This window comes from Acomys russatus, chromosome 23 (genome assembly GCF_903995435.1).
Source record: "Acomys russatus chromosome 23, mAcoRus1.1, whole genome shotgun sequence".
NCBI classification, from domain to species: Eukaryota; Metazoa; Chordata; class Mammalia; order Rodentia; family Muridae; genus Acomys; species Acomys russatus.
The window spans coordinates 39,203,357-39,219,246 of record NC_067159.1 but is presented as its reverse complement, the minus strand read 5'-3'; the positions used below and the strand labels follow the sequence as shown (position 1 = coordinate 39,219,246).

The following is a 15,890-nucleotide window of genomic DNA, read 5'->3' as shown; positions in this document are numbered from 1 at the left end:
TGATCAGGGAAGTCAAAACAATCATCTAAAGAATTTACCAGAATGCTTTATCTTTAAACAAACGAGTAGCTGAACGGAGATTTCTTATGGAAGTCCTGAGAACAACACGTAGGCTTTAAAGTGGTGTATGGGTAGAAAGTAATTAAGAAATTCTTTGGTGTATCACTTAATTGAGACACCAATTAGGACAAGCTGAATGTATCCATTTAGTCAGAATTGGGTTACAGCTGGTCAGTAACACAGCCTGTGATTTGGAACCTTAAAGCTCTTAACATCTTGAAGCGAGAAGCAGGCACTGGAATAACAGGCTTCTCTTGTGGGGTGCTTAGGGCTGGGGCGAGCTGGAAACACAGAAGCAAAAGTCACAGCCAATTCTACTTCCCCAACAAGTTTCTCTTCAGGCTGCAAACAGTGAGCAGTGAGAGACAGGACACAGCTACGAAGGGAATCATTAAGGGGGCAGCAGGGTGTGTGTGCTACACACTTACAACAAAGGCTGTTAAAAGGAAATCGGTGTTTCATGCTTTCTGAGACTAAGAACTTAATTTTCAGTTCATTCACTGGTTCTCCCACACCTCAAAACATCCTACTTTATGACAAAAAAAAAAAAAAAAAAAAAAAAAAAAAAAAAAAAAACCAAAAAACAAAACAAAACAACAACAACAACAAAACCACTGTGTGGGCACATAATGGGAAATAATTAAAATACAAATGTCAAAATTACTGTTTGTCACAATTGCACTGGAAATCATGCTAAATCTGGTCTAGAAGCCAGATACCACAGCACAGAAGGATGGAGATGGCTTTTTATTACTGTAAGTAGAGGGTTGTGTTGAAAACCTAAGCAGGAGATGGCATTCTGTCAGCCAGACTGATAGTACTCAAGAAACTCCAAGGCCATTTGTGACCCTAATTGTTGATTTGCTGATTTGGTTTACAATAGAACCAACCAAAGTCTACTGCCTGTTTTGAATGAACCATTCAAATACTCAGAGTATTGTTTGCCTGGTCACAAGTGCAGGATGGAAGGCGGAGGCAAGAAAGCTTATATCCTGTATTAAAGTATAAAAAGAAATGTTTTATAGGAAGAAATGCAACCATTCAGTCATCTTAGTAAAACTGAAAAAAAAAAAACTATCTTAAAGGAGTTGTTCAGGAAAATATACAAACTTACACACGTGGTTCATAAGAAATAAAAGTTCACAACACGATTGGAAATTTTTCAGATGAATTCATAGTGTTATAATGCAATTTTCAAATTAAATAACTGTCCTTGTTTCTGTCTTGCTCCTGCAAAAGAAAAAAATAAAAAAATACAGAGAAAACATGGTCAAAGAAAAGATGGCTAATTCTGCACAAATATTATTCTCCTTTAAAGGAACAAAAAATTGTACCCCCCCCCATCTGCTTTTTCACTTATTTGGCTCATTTTTCTGTAGTATAGAACTTATAGTTTTAAACGTATTTGGCAACCATGCCTCTAGAGCCACTGGACATTGCTGACTTCAGAAAACTCCACCAAGTGGAACCTGTCTTTGAAAATTGAATCATATTCAATCAATTTTTCAGAATGATTTTGGAGTTAAATGTTCAGTTTTTCTGATATCACTTACAAGGGCAAAACAGCATACTGTGTGTATCCCTAAAAATTAGCTGGTACTTAAATTAAATGGCATCGTCTGAAATTTACTATGTCAGTAACCTAATTAGATGAATGAGCCCTTACAGAAGGGAATCTTGAGAAGCAGACTGCTAACTAAATTATGTGCATCTTCTCACAGTGTGCTTTGTTATATAAATTAGATATATTGGCTATAACAAGTAACTCAATTAAATCCATTTTAAGACAGCACTGCAATTGTCAAAAGTGTATAGAAAACTATCCCTTTCCTTGATGTCTGTAAAATTTTAGCATAATCTACTAGAACTTTGCTTAAGAAATCTTTTTGAATGACTATAACTTGATGGTTTAAATATAATATCATGAAGACAAAAGTCAAAGGAACTGCAAGTGGTATTTGTCTAGAAGTAAGAAGTCTCTAGCATGTGAAAAATTACTTTGAGAAAGAAGAATCAAATAACAGCTCCCTCTCTAAAGGAAACCAAAGTAGAAAGGCCAGGAACACATTAGTCCCATGATCTAAAATAAAAGCCTGCTTAAGCACATGTTTATTAAGAAAGAAAGCTAGAATACTAACACTTTTGCAACTCGTATGAATACACATCAAATGTATCTTCTTGTTTCATATTTATATTGAGAAAATATATTCCGGCTAAAGAAACTGTTGGTGTGTGGCGCACGTGGTGCCCACTGCTTAGGCAGGCTCCTGGAACTTACTGATCCCCGGTTAGCTAAGCTTGGTTTTCTGCCTTAACTCACACAAAACAGCAAGAGGAAAGGGAACATACATGGGACAGTAGTTCCAGCTTGGTGCCACCATAAGGCAAGCTTTATAAGGACTCCTGGAGCACGGTGAAAGGACACCAGTAGCGGAGGAAGAGCCTCCCACTCAAGATGACTGCCAACTAAGAAATGGGGGATAAATCTGTTCATAGCGTCTCCTAGGATCACAGTTTAGGGCCATTAGTCTAGATGCTGCTTTGTAGAGATCCAGAAAGCCCTTTTTCTGCTTTTCTCAATTTTAGAGAAATTTTGATTGAAAATTTGAAAGTATCAGTCTAATTCTTCTTAAAGATGAAATGATGATGATTAGCCAACAAAACCCATCAGAGACCTCTCTGGTGAATCCCAGGAATAAAGATGAAGGGCTAGCCCTACTTTTTTATCAAGGGGTCTCCCTGGATGCCCTCTCAGGAGTTTAGACCTGGAACACTGGACAGCATTCAGCGGGGATCCGGAACAGACTTCTCCTTGGTCCTTCAAGGCTTCTGCCCAGGCAGAGAGGAAAGTCACCACACCCAGCTGGCACCAGGACCCAGAGTTGTATAACATGCTGGAAAGCCATGGGGGATACTAGAATACCCTGGCACCCAGCCACCTGGCTTGCCTGGAGAATGACCAGCTCTGAGGGGACTGCAGAGCCATCGACACTGTCCACTGTCTCCTGATTGGGAGCTTTTTTTTTTTTTTTTTTTTTTTTTTTTTTAAACCAGCTAACTTGTGCTCAGGCCCCTGACTCCACCTTAAATGTCTGAAACAATAGTGTTCACTTCCTGCTTTGTTGAGAGCCTGGGGAAATTTCGAGGCATCTACGGCTTCTACTTTCCAAGACACATTGACCCTTACTACACACCATGTTCTTTGACATGAATTGACAACTCCATCTTTACAACTTTTCTCAAAGTTATTTCCATTTTACAGATAATAGAAACTGTATATGGCACTGGCGTACAGCAGTAACTAAAGGTACTACGCTCGGAATGCCAGCTGCCTGACTTCAAGTCATAGGTATCTGTGCTCTGGACAGAGGCACTCAACTCCTTTTCAACCAAAATGTTGAGGGGGTCCTGGGGAGGTGGACCCCAACTCCAATGTACAACCCGTACCCTTCTTCTTCTGAACTCTCATCATGGAGGACATAACCTTAAGTCTAGTGTCTCTGCTATGGTTCAGGTTTCTTTCTCTTTACAACATAGAATGTTCTGGCTGACTTTTTTTAATCATGAGAAAGGCACATATAGACGCTTTGTATATGTCGGGTATATTCAGACTTCAACTTACTCCTCTCTCTCTCTCTCTCTCTCTCTCTCTCTCTCTCTCTCTCTCTCTCTCTCACACACACACACACACACACACACACACACACACACACACACACAGTGTGAAATAGCTTGAAGATGCAATTTTTCTCTTGGGTAGAACTTTTATTTCCTACCGGCTTGACCTGAGGTTAGCATAGTCAGCATAAGGGCAGCCAGCCTAGCTCTATTCTGCCCTCCTCCCTGAAGACACAAATGGCACGTAACTAATTCTTTACCAGGCTGACTGGCAAAGATGCAAAAATAAAGATGATGAAAATGTTCAGAGAAATTAAGCCTGACATAAAAAGGACTGATAAGGGAAGGGGGATAATTTATGACAAAGAAAAAAGAGGATTAAAAAAAAATAATAAATGGGGAAAATGGGTGAACAAGGACTTTCTACAATAATGCAGGGATGGAATTCAAATAGCCTGGACTTCATTTCCTGTGAATTGGGGCAATTTATATCTTCATTAGCCTAATATGGATTAATAAAAATCATCTACTTGTTTAAGTAATCCAGTGGCCTGAGGCTAAGTTATGGTAACAAGGAAAATGTAGACGTAAACAGAGCACACCTGCAATCACAGGGCTTGGCGAGTGGAGGCAGAAGGACCAGATATTCGAGGTTAGCTTCGGATAAGTTGGAGGCCAGCCTTGGCTACATGTGTATGCACAATAGAAATGAGGAGAAAGGTATGAGAGTAAGCTAAGGAAATCACAATCCAGTGGAAAGAAAGAAGAGAAAAGGCAATTAAAACAAAAGGACATTCAGATTCTAGAACAAAACTACAGCTGTGTATAGTAATCAGGAGAGGGAGCCACAACCCTATTGGGAACCAGAAATAAGCTACTGATTGTGGGGTATAATTATGAGACAAACTGAAGGTGAAATGTGCTGTTCACTGCACCCCAGCCTCCAGCCTCTGTCCACCAGGACATGAAAGTAGCCAGAGCCATGACCTACTCTGCTCAGTGTTCTGATGAATGTTGTGGTGAAAGAGCTGGCAAAGCTTGAACTTTAGGCTATTCATTCTGTAATAAAAGCAAAATAAACCCTGAAAAAAGTAAGGACACGGGCATAAGTACAGACACCATGCGGTAGGCCATTAAAGTCAATAGAGTTTAAGGAAATAGGAAATAAGAGCCCACAGTGGGAAAGACATCACTAATAAGTAAACAATTACCAAAGAGCCCAGAATAGCTTCTCTGATAACAAGGGGGACACTGGAGCAGACACGGAAGACCATCGAGGTGTCCCTAGAGAGAAAGAAGCCAGGAAAGGATGCAGACCCAAAGGGCACTAACGTCAATGTCCAGGTTGAGAACCAAGCCTTACACAGAAGGGCCAGGGACCAAGGAAGGGGTCGCCTGACTTCTTCAAGCCTCACTTACCTCCTGCAACTTTGAGACAAGAGGATCTGGGTTTGACAGTCTCAGAACTCTTCTGGGGCCACTCAGAATACACCATGAAAGTGGGTATTGAAAATTGGCTCCCCCAGCCGGACACAGTGGTGCACTCCTGTAATCCAGGCATTCAGGGAGGTGGAGGCAAGCGGATCTCTGTGAGTTCAAGGCCAGCCTGGTCTACAAAGCGAATCCAGGACAGCCAAGGCTACACAGAGAAACCCTGTCTCATATAAACAAAACAAAACAAAAACAACAAAATGAAAGCAAACAAAAAAGGAAAGAAAGAAAAAAGAAAAGGAAAAAGGAAGAAGAAAATGGCCCTTCCTGAATCCAGCTTTCCCTTTCCTATGTAGTTGTTGGCATATGAGGCTCATATGGGATCTAGAAATAGCCCTGAGAAGTAAGGAGAAAATAAAGATCATATTCATTGACTGAATGAAAAACATAACTACATTTCCGGAAAATCTGTATTTAATAAGCATCCAGAAAAGCAAATGGAGACATCAGTAGTTCAGAGCCAAATGTCACCGGGGAGTAAACCACAGAAGCATACTTCGAAATGAAGAAATAAGGCTTGCAGAAAGACAAAGGACATTCAATTAAAGCAAAATCCTTGCCATTCTCTCAGGTTGAACCCTAGGTGTCAGCTAGAGTGCTGGGGAAAGTTGTATTAAAGTCAACCAGGTCAGAAAGGCATCAAGCATCCTGTGGAAAAATAACTTTCAAAACCAAAAGAAAAAAAAAAAACCCACAAAAGAGTCTAACAAAAATAGAGGAAGTGGTATGCCTCGTGTGCTGATGTGTCGCCAATGGGCTAACCCTCCAGGTACAAGGCCACTGGGCCGCTGGGTGCTTGGTGGCAGCGAGATTTGTTTGAGCGGCACGGGTAAATAATGACAAGTAAATAATTTGATTGACAGTTGTTTTAGATGTATTGTGACATTGCACAGTTTAAGAAGTAGTAAAAATTGATCACAGGACAAGTAAGAAAACCCCCAAGACAAAACAAAGCAAAATCCAAAAAAAAAAACAAGAAAACAAGAAAACCAGGAAATTAGAAGAAGAAGGAGCAGCAAGGGAAAATTCCTAAAGGAAATAACAAGAAAGAAGAGTGGCAGCCGTTTGTGCTCTCTGCACAAGAGTAAAGCAGACTGTGTCCTAGTGTACGATGTGCTAAAAATAGACGAGGAGCTTGTCTTTGAGCTGAGAGGAATCTTAAGCTACATTTGAACATTAGTTTTCAGTTTGGAAGGGGGACCCAGCCTCATCTGGTTAGAATGCATGCTTCTGACTTGTAGAACCATAGTTTGTCACATTGTGTGGTTACAGCCTGCCCCAGAGCACACAATGGCTTCAGAGTGTAGGCATGGAAATTCATACTGAGAGTGAAAACGGAAATTGCGTTTTCTGGAAATCTGTATTTAATATGTATCCAGAAAAGCAATCGGAGACATCAGAAGTTCAGCGCCAAGTGTCACCAGGGAGCAAACCACACGTGTCCTCTCTGGAAGCTCAGAGCAACCACCCTTTGTTCCATCCCCGACCAAAGAACACTAAGGGTACCCTGCAAGAGGCGAGGGCCAGAGCCTACACTCTTTATTCTCTCTCCCCCTTTGGACATTTCAGCACTGTCCTAGGTGGTGATGCTGACAGCTGTCATTTTAACCCTTTCCTATGTAAGCCCCTGCAGCAAGGAGAGCTTACAGCAAGTCTGGGTTCTGAAGGAAACATGAGACCCAGGAAAACCAACTGATGCGCTGGACTATTTGAGCACTGTTTTTTCAAAACTGTCGAATCTGACTTTTCTTTGGAAAGCACAGTGTTGAGGAGCTCTGAAGACCTTTCATTCAGACTTGAGTTTGACCAGCTAAATTTTTGCCTGTACACAGGAAAAGCTCACCCTTGGTCCCCAACTCCTCCGCTTCAATGAAAGCCAACAGTTGCCTTTCTACATTTAAGACTCTTCGCTAAAGTAAACGTTGTGCTTCCTGCAAGGATAAAGACAAATTCAAAGCTAGAATTCAACTCTTGAAATGCAAAGCTCAGATTTATGCCTGTGCCTGTTGGAAATAAGATCACACCAATGCTCTCCAGACTCAGCAGACCAAAGAAAGGCCAAAGGGGGCAGCTAGAAGGACACCATGGGAGAGTGTGACTGCTGTGCACCCTCCTTGGTTCCCTGCACCTCCAATTTCACAAACTCCTCAGGATTAGCCAGGTTAGCCGATCCAAATAGCCCTAGGGAAAACATACCATCTGTCCCAGCGATCAAAATGCTGTTGCCTATAAGATAGTATCTTGCAAAACAAAGCTAATCTTCCAACCAGGCCTGGTAGTTCATACCAAAACTCAGGGAGGCAGATCTCTGTGAGTTCAAGGCCAGCCTGGTCTACAACGTCCAGGACAGCCAAAGCTACACAGAGAGACCCTGTCTCACGGGGTGGGGATTGGGGTGGGGGTAGGGTGGTGAAGTAAAACCAACAACAACAAAACCCCTAATCTTCTGTTCTGAGTCTCCTCTTCAGGCACATGAGAGTTTTCCTGTGTGTTCCTACTACCCCTCCTCACTAGTGATCACTGCACCGTGCAGTGCCTGTTGCAGACTCTTGGAGAGAAACAATCTGAGCAGTCTTTCTCTGGGTTGCAACTAGAAGGAAGCTTGTGCTTTCACTTGCCTTCTTAGCAAAAGTCCCAATAAATGTGATCCTATGCAGTGCTTCTTTACCTTGGAAGACACTTCATACCATGCAAGATGCTGCCCTAGCAGCTGGCATTCCGGTACACATTGGATGGTAGATTTTAATGTCCCCAAGCTGGTAATATAGGTCTGATAATGCATAAATCAGCATTACACACACACACACACACACACACACACACACACACACACACACACGGGGGTAGGGAGCACAGCAATGTGTCCCCATTAGAGATAACATAGGAATGTTACAGAGCCTGGCATCCCCACGATTACAATTGTTATCTCTTGTGCCCTTTTTCTTTTCATGCGGTGTGGCCTTATCAAGGAGTGACAATCCTGGAGCCACACAATCTCAAGCCTTCCTACTCCCAGAGGCAAAGCATATACAAGACAAGCCTGCCTGCAACTCTGACACCATGCGCTCCTGCTGGAAGGGGCCTCCCTCGGTCGGGCTTCTGTGTTTGACCTCAGGTGTCCTGGGTCCAAGCGCTCACATACATGCCTCCTATCAAGTTCCGCGGACGGGATCTCCAGCAGAAATCCCGGCCTATGACTGCAGGCCAGGCTTGGTGTCAGAAGTAGATTTTCCCTGATTTCCTCTGCAGCATGGAAGTTGTTCTTTTCCAAAGGGAGAGGCACAGATCTCATGGGTGTTTATGGGGGTTAGCCTTGGAGTGTGGTAGGTTCCGTCAGAGCAATCCTGCATGAAATGTAGCGACTGGATCCAAGGGGTAAATTGGGCTCCAGAATCTCACTGACTTGTGAAGGTCAAATATGTGTGTGTGTGTGTGTGTGCATGCGTACGTGTGTGTGTGTATTGTCATATAAGAACACATAAGATATACTAGGGGCCTTTGGGAAAGTATTACGATCATTTGAAAACCCAAAAACAGTAAAAAAAAAAAATTTTTTTTTAATGTTTAAAAGAAAGAAAAAGAAAACTCAAAAAACAGGAACTTAAAAAAAAATGTAGTCTCTGACTCTTTTGCCTGCTTGTAGGACCCTTCTCCTCCTACTGGGTTGCCTTGTCCAATCTTGATGTGATGATAGGTGCCTGGCCTTATTATAGCTTCTTATGCCGTGTTTGGTTGATGTTCCTGGGAAGCCTGCTCTTTTCTGAGGAGAGGAGGGGGTGTGCTTCTAGAGGAGGGTGGTGGAGGGGGCAAAGGGAGAGATTGTTGGGTGGGAAGGAGGGGGAAATGCAATCAGAATGTAATATGTGAAAAAGAACAAAATAAAGAAAGATGTAAAATTTTAAAAAATAATTAAAAAATAAAGAAAGAAATAACTACTTTATTAAATTAGAATATTAGATTTAAAACCAGAAAGGGGAAAAAAAGTAGGTTTTTAGAATAAGAAATTGCAAAGGGAAGATGTGAAAAGGGGGAAAAGTATTTTTGATGACTTTAGAAGACATCCATTTTAAACTCTCCTTACTTAATGGGGAGCAAACAGGTTAAATGTGTTTCTCATGATCTAAAGTGGGGTGCCTGCTCACCTGGAGACCAGGAACAAAGAGAGAGGCTCCCTCCACAAAATCTAGGACTGTCATTTCTTTCTCCTTCCACCTTTTTCTAAAGCAAAATCCAAGAGACGGTCCAGAGTTTCCTTTCCCTGTCATTCTCAGGTGGGAGAGACACGCAATTTGCAAAGGTCAAAGGGGAAAGGCCGTCCATGGCAGATTAAGGAGTAAGGAGAGGAGAAAATGTGGAAAATGAATTAGCTCCTTCAGAAATCAGATGGAATTTTAGTCGCGTTTTCTCAGAATGCCCACCTCTACAGACAGCCTCTGTAAGCCCCCCTCTCCCAACACAAGACACAAGGAGGGTTGATCCTCTCAGATCATCAAAGTAAAATTCACTCACCAGGCTTTCCTGTGACTCTTGTCATCTGTGTTCTACCACAAAGCTCATGGTGGTGCCATCAAAGGAAGGGGGAGCAATGATCCGTGGCCCCAAAGGCTGTGAGGTGATGCTGATGACAGGCTTGCCATGCATCTGGGCAAAGCCCTTGGCTCCCACAAGCTGGGATGTGGCTGCCGGAGCTGAGGAGGAAGAGGAGGCAGGGGACTGACCAGAAGCCATGAAGTATGGGGCTTCAGTGAACGCAGCAGCTGTCTCTTTGCTGGGGGTCTCTGCTGTCACAGAGAGCTCGCTGCCTCCTGAAGTGTGAGCAATGGGCGTGGCCTGCAGGGCATTGGGGGGCAGCACGGTGGGCAGAAATCCGGGATAGATCATATAGGTGGGCCCATAGGCCCCAGGACTCAGGGCCAGAGGAGGTACAGGAAGAGACATGGGTGCCACGGGCTGTTGTTGGGAAGTCATGGGCACATCTACATATTGTCCTGTCTCGGGGTCAAACAATCTCCGGGTCATGGGTTGAACTGGCGTGTCCACTAGATAATACTGGCCCGTGGTCACATCCAGGAGCATCTTGCGCTGCGTCTGCTGAGGCTGTGGCTGCTGAAAGGGGTCACTGGGAACAGCGGCTGGGCCTGCAGGTGCTGGGGCTGGCACACCAGGTGGGGAGAAGCAGAGGACCTGAGGCTGGGTCCCCTGGAGGGTAAAAGGCAATGCCTGCTGGTGGTAGACAGCAGTAGGAGGATGCTCGGGGCTCTGTGGTCCTGTCGGGGCTGCTACTGTTTCTCGGTGGTTCTCAGGTTTGGTGCGCCAAGCTGGCCGGCTGGTTCCGCTAACCTGGGATCCTTTAGGATTATTAGGGACCTGACTGCGGGCACTCAGTGGAGGTAAGCTGCACAGAGTGGCAGCTGAGGAGCTGGGGGGCCCATCTCTGGAAACCGCAGGCCTGCCAAGCAATTCCTCTGAGGCAGCGCTTCCTTTAAGGGGGATGGTCAGGTAATTTTCACAATCACTGTTGCTTTTCTGCAAACTGAGAGCAGTTTTCCTGTTGACATCGTCAGGAGGTGCTCGGGTGGCTGGGGAGATCTTGAGAGATCGGAGTCCCTGTGATTTGACGCCCTTGGGTGTTGAAAGGCTCTCTGGAGAGGGCCCTTGTGGGAATTTGCCCGCAACTCCCCCAGTTTTCTGAGTGCTGCTGGCACTCACCGTGAACACATTCCGATTGCTGGGGAGTGGGGGGAGGGGCTGCAAAGGCTGGGATCTTTCCACATCCTTGTGGGCAGGGGGAATATAGAGAGAGCGGGGCCTTTCTCTGGCCATGTTCTCAAAGGCAGCTGCCCGGGCAGACACGCTCTCGGTGCTGGGGTTTGAGTTTCTCCTCTGCAGACGTTCTATGGGAGGTCCTCGCAGGACCACACCACCTTTGTGTCCTGTGTCCCGTTCTTCCACCTGCGCCAGCTGCTTGGCTAGCTTGTCAGGGTCTCCTTCGGGTCCGGCTACCCCTTCCCTCTCCTCGCTGGCTATGAGTGACAGGACGTGGCTGTCAGCCATCATGGGCAAGGGGTCACTTTTGCGCTTCCATTCATTCCTGTTGAAGCTGTACAGCTCCTCCATGGACCTCACGGCTGCTGTGAGTTTCTCTAAGGCATTTCGTGCAGGCTTTGGGGCTTTCCCCTCCTCCTTGACATCGTCCTCTTTGGATTTCTCTGGTGTCCTCTGAGCAGAAGCTTTGGAGACTATCTTGAGCACAGGCAGGTAAGAGCTCTGCTCAGATTTATTGGGGGCAATGGTGGCCACAGGCAGCCTGCCAGATGCCCTGTGAACCAAGACAGTCCCTTCAGGGGAGGAGTTCGAGACTCTGGTGCCGCTGCCCACTTTGCCCACACCTTCCCTGGGCTCTCGGTCCACACTGTCCTCTCGTGGACTCACAACCGCCTGACACATGATCACCATAGGGGACAAGGACCTAGATGCTCCAGCGGCAGCAGCCAGCTGCCTAGGCTTAGGCCCTGTCAACCCCTGCTCTGGGGTGACGCTGCCTTTGTCACTGCTGTCCCCTGACCCTTTGATTAGCTTTCTGACATCTCTCACCTGGTGGAGAGGTCCTGGGGCCTTTGACTTGTCTCTAACATCTCTCACCTGGAACTGGGGCACTTTTTCCAGGTTGTCCCCACCACGGAAGAGTTTCTGCTGCGTCCTGCTGCTGTTGTCCTCAACGGTCTTGAAGAGATTTGAGGTGCTGCCACTAGCCAGCTTGGGCGTGAGCAACTTGGCGATGCTGAAGTCTGAGCTTGGCTGCTGTACACTTCCCAGCCGGATCTTGATTTCGGGAGCCTTAGGTCTGATCACTGCCATGGAGGTGGCCTGGCTGGCAGCAGGGTACTTGGTGGCCTGCTTCCCTGGTTGTTTATCTTTGGGTGTCTGCTGGATGTTGGGCACAAAGAGGCGAGACATGATGGTAGACTTGCTGGCAGAGATCTCGCCAAGGTCAGCCCTCCAGTCTTCACCTTTGGGCAGCTTTAGCTTCCCAACGGGGCCTCTCTCTTCCAGCTTCTCTGCTTCTTTCTCCTTCCATGTCCGGAAGGCGCTGTTCTGGCTCCTCAAGAAGATTCCCTTCACAGTCTCTGAAGCACTCTTTTTAATCTCACAGACTTCTGTGTGTCCTTCAGAGAGATTTCGGCCAGAGCCTGTGGTGCTCTCTCGGGGGGTACTGGCTTTGAAAACGGGGGACTTGGAACCTACAACAGACCCTTCTCCCCCTGCATCAGACACACTGACCACGGTGTACTCGGAGCTAGCCTCAGAGTGGCGTGAGCTCTGCCTCTGCAGCCCCCTTTCCCGTGGCTTCTCCGCCCCAGGAGGCCCTTCTGTCTCCTTAGAGGTGCTGGGGGGATTACGGTGGGATGTGTCAGTGACTTCTCCCCTCTCCATTTTGAACTCATGTTCTCGCTGCATCTTCTTCGAAATGACGTTTTTGAGCAGGCTGGAAGCAAATTTGGACTTCTTCTGGGGGCCGTCACTGCGGGAGGCAGGCTTGCTGCTGCTACTCTCAGACGCCTCTGATCCATCGTCTGTATACACAGAGCCTGGACCCTTGCTAGAACCTTTGGTGACTCTGCAGGGTCCGGTGGCTGAGCTGGCTTTGCTCTCACTGCGTAGACTGAGGGGCTCCAGCAGCGTGACCACCCGGGAGCCGGTTTGGACCTGTTTCTGGAAGCACAGGGGTGTCTCCACATGTTTGATTTCTCCCTCAACTTTGCTGACCACAAACTCCAAGGCCTTAGTCTGGGACTTCTTGGCCTGTGGGTAGAGCTGGTCCGCAGTAGCACGGGCGCCTCCGCCGCCCTTCCTCAGACCTGCAGCCACAGAGGCGGCACTGCTTCTCAGCAGGCTCTGTTCCACCCTGGCTCCGACACCTCCACATTTTAAGTCCAGGAAGGTTGACCATCGTCCAAAGCCCACTTCAGAGAGTGTGGCGGAGGACTCTCGGGAGCAGATGTTCAGAGCCTCAAAATAGGGGTAAGCAAGGCTCCGGAAGGCCCTGGATGTTAAGTTCCTCACCTCTTTGTCAGCGTCATCGAGCTCGCTCACAGCGCTGGAGGCGCCGCTGGAATAGTCCACCAGCTCCTTTGCCCGGATCGCCCCGCACCTGGTTTGCAGGCGAGCAGGGACAGCAATGAATTTCCTTGCATGGTCCTGAGCCACGGCTGCAGCCGAAGTTTGCTTTAGTGAACTTGAATTGTGTTCAGCAGCTGTAGACACTCGGAGGCTCATGTCGCCTTCATGCTTGGCAGCGTAAATAATGTTTTGCTTTGCATGCACGTTGCTAGGCTCATTTATAGCCCGGGAAGTTGGCTTGATTGACAGGAGGATCTGGCTTGCTGCACTCCCACAGCTGCTTGCAGCAGTGGCCGATGCCCCTAAGGCTGCCTCCCGGAGCTCCGGCAAAGGCTCAGGTGGAGTGGCAGTGCCAGGTCCAGTGGGTGGGGGAATAGTGTCATTGTCAGAGAAGCCACTGCCCACTTCTGTGCTGCTGGTGTCACGGCCACTGCTGCCTGCGCTGGGACGAGCCAGGTCACTGCTGATGGGGCTTGGAGTCCGAGTGGTGTTGGTGCTCGGAGTGGTGCTGACGTAACAGCTGTTGTCATCGTCTTCTTCGGTGGTGATGTCTCCTGGGGTCTCATCACTGCCACCGAAGGAAGCGTAGTCCACGAATGAGTAGATGACGTTGTTGTCCTCGAAGTCCCAGCGAGAAGCCAGCCCCACGTCGAAATCCATGCCCTGCTCTACCTCACTCAGCTGGATCTCATGGGTGGTGATGTAGTGTGCCTCCTCGTTTTTCAGGGGGTCCCTCTTGCCGTGGGACTTGGCGATAATGTCCTTACACTCTGCTCCATCACTGCCCCGTTCTCTTCTAGCCTTCCCCGCACCTGCCCTGTCTCCTGTTTCTTCTCCCTTGTGTCCTTGGCAGCTTCTTTCAGGCTCACTCTCAAAGCCTAACGATGAAGAGGAGGTGGCCAGGACCCCCAGTAACTTGGTAGGATCATCCATGTTGGAAAGGCCGTCGTCTTCTGCTCTGTTGACCGGAGAGGAGGAGAAAGAGGAAGATGAGAAGTCATTCTCACCAGCCTGGGAGCCACCGAGGCATTGGGGAGAAGCAGGACTCCCCCTGGGGTTTGGGGCCTCCCTGGCATGGCTGCTAGCTTCATCCTGGGCTTTTGTCTTGGGTCTCCTAGGAGCCTGCTCCTCGGGGCAGCGTTCCAGGAGCAGTTTCAAGGTCTGGGGGCTCTTCCTTCTGACTCCAGCTGAAGCACACATCTCCTCATACTTAGCTTCAGGCTGGGTAGAGGCTGATGGCTCAGAACGCGGCGGCAGCTGCTGCCTGGGCTCCGGGCTGGCTTGTGCTCTGCTCACCGGGTCCTCCGCGGGCGTCAGGCTGGTCCGCGCGTTCCTGTTAGAAGTGCCGCCTTCCATCCTGAGCCCTTGTCCAGGTTTAAGTGACAAGAAGAGACAGTGGTGAGCTCTGGGGCTGTCTTGGGTCCCACTCTGGTCCCGGAGGGGCCGCAGAGTGGCCTGAACCAGGTTCCCACGTGCCTGGGCTGGCCCCAAGGCTGTAGGTGCCACGGCCACGACTGCCACCACCGCCCAGTTCTTCAGCCCCTGTGGTGGGGCCTCGGCAAGCCAGAGGGAGGTGGGAGGGCTCCCAAGAGAGGCAGCAGAGGTGGTCTGTAGCCAGGGGGCTGCGGCTCTGGCCGCGACTGTGGCCAGTGTCCTGCTGAGAAGCTGTCCTGTCCAGTTGCTTGTCTGGCACTGTCGATGGCTGGGGGTCTTAATGCCATTAGCCAGTGAAGAAGCAGCATGTGTAGGTCGAGCCTGAGTCTGCCAGAAATGAACGGAAAGCATGTGCTGTGTGTCTTATGCAGCCTTGTCCCTTTCCTGGATGGGGAGATGGAGGGTCACGTCATTCCAGAAATATTTTTAGTGTCCGTTCCCTAGTCATACCGAAACTACACTTGAGGGTAAAAGAAGAAGCTGTGGAGCGATGAGGAGAGGAGGTGGGGTGGGGGAGGAATGTGGCTTCTGATTCAAATCAGCCAAATGTTCATTGTAATCTGTTTTAGAGGCGTCTAGCAAGTATACAATTACCCTTCACTGGCTTCCATCTTTCCCCAGCCTCTGATTAAATGAATTTTCTCCCCTTGTTCAAAAATTCAAATTTTGCACTGCACTTCAAAATCAACTAAGAACACTCCAGAAATATTTTGAGTCCCCCTCGTGCATATGGTAATTTTATATTTGCCTCATTTGCATTCTTTCTCTCTTTGGAAAGCAAAATCAGATGAGTGACGGTCCAAAAAGTTTTCATAGGACAAGAATATTTCATCCCCCCCCCTCCCAAAAAAAAGAATATTTCATCCTCCTTCCCTTTGGCCAAACGTATCCTCTATGGAGCATTGCCTGTTTGTTTCAAAATAGGAAAAATCCCTTCCAGAATCCTTGTTGTTTTTCAAAGCTGAGAGGGGGATTTTCAGAGACCTAGAAGCTCCTTAAATAAACTTTGAGCTACAAGCATTCTGAAGGAACACAGGAAGAGAAGATGGAGTCGGCTTCAAATCCCTACAGTGTCTACTCAAGCTCACAGCCATTCCTAAACTTGAAAACCCACTACAAGACAATAAACCCTGTTAAATATAGCCCGCGCTGCAGCTCGGCGCTTG

The 15,890-nt window shown here is 47.5% G+C and overlaps 1 protein-coding gene across 1 annotated transcript; it reads right to left on the bottom strand.

Moving 5' to 3' along the window:
* Positions 1-694: 694 nt before the first annotated feature.
* C23H4orf54 (chromosome 23 C4orf54 homolog) lies at positions 695-15,538 on the bottom strand. The gene is made up of 2 exons (XM_051165535.1): positions 9,679-15,538; positions 695-1,290 (listed from the first exon to the last, which is right to left on the bottom strand). Exon 1 carries the CDS (start codon positions 15,073-15,075, stop codon positions 9,700-9,702), a length of 5,376 nt encoding a protein of 1,791 aa, XP_051021492.1. The 5' UTR covers positions 15,076-15,538; the 3' UTR covers positions 695-1,290; positions 9,679-9,699.
* Between the last annotated feature and the right edge of the window lie 352 nt (positions 15,539-15,890).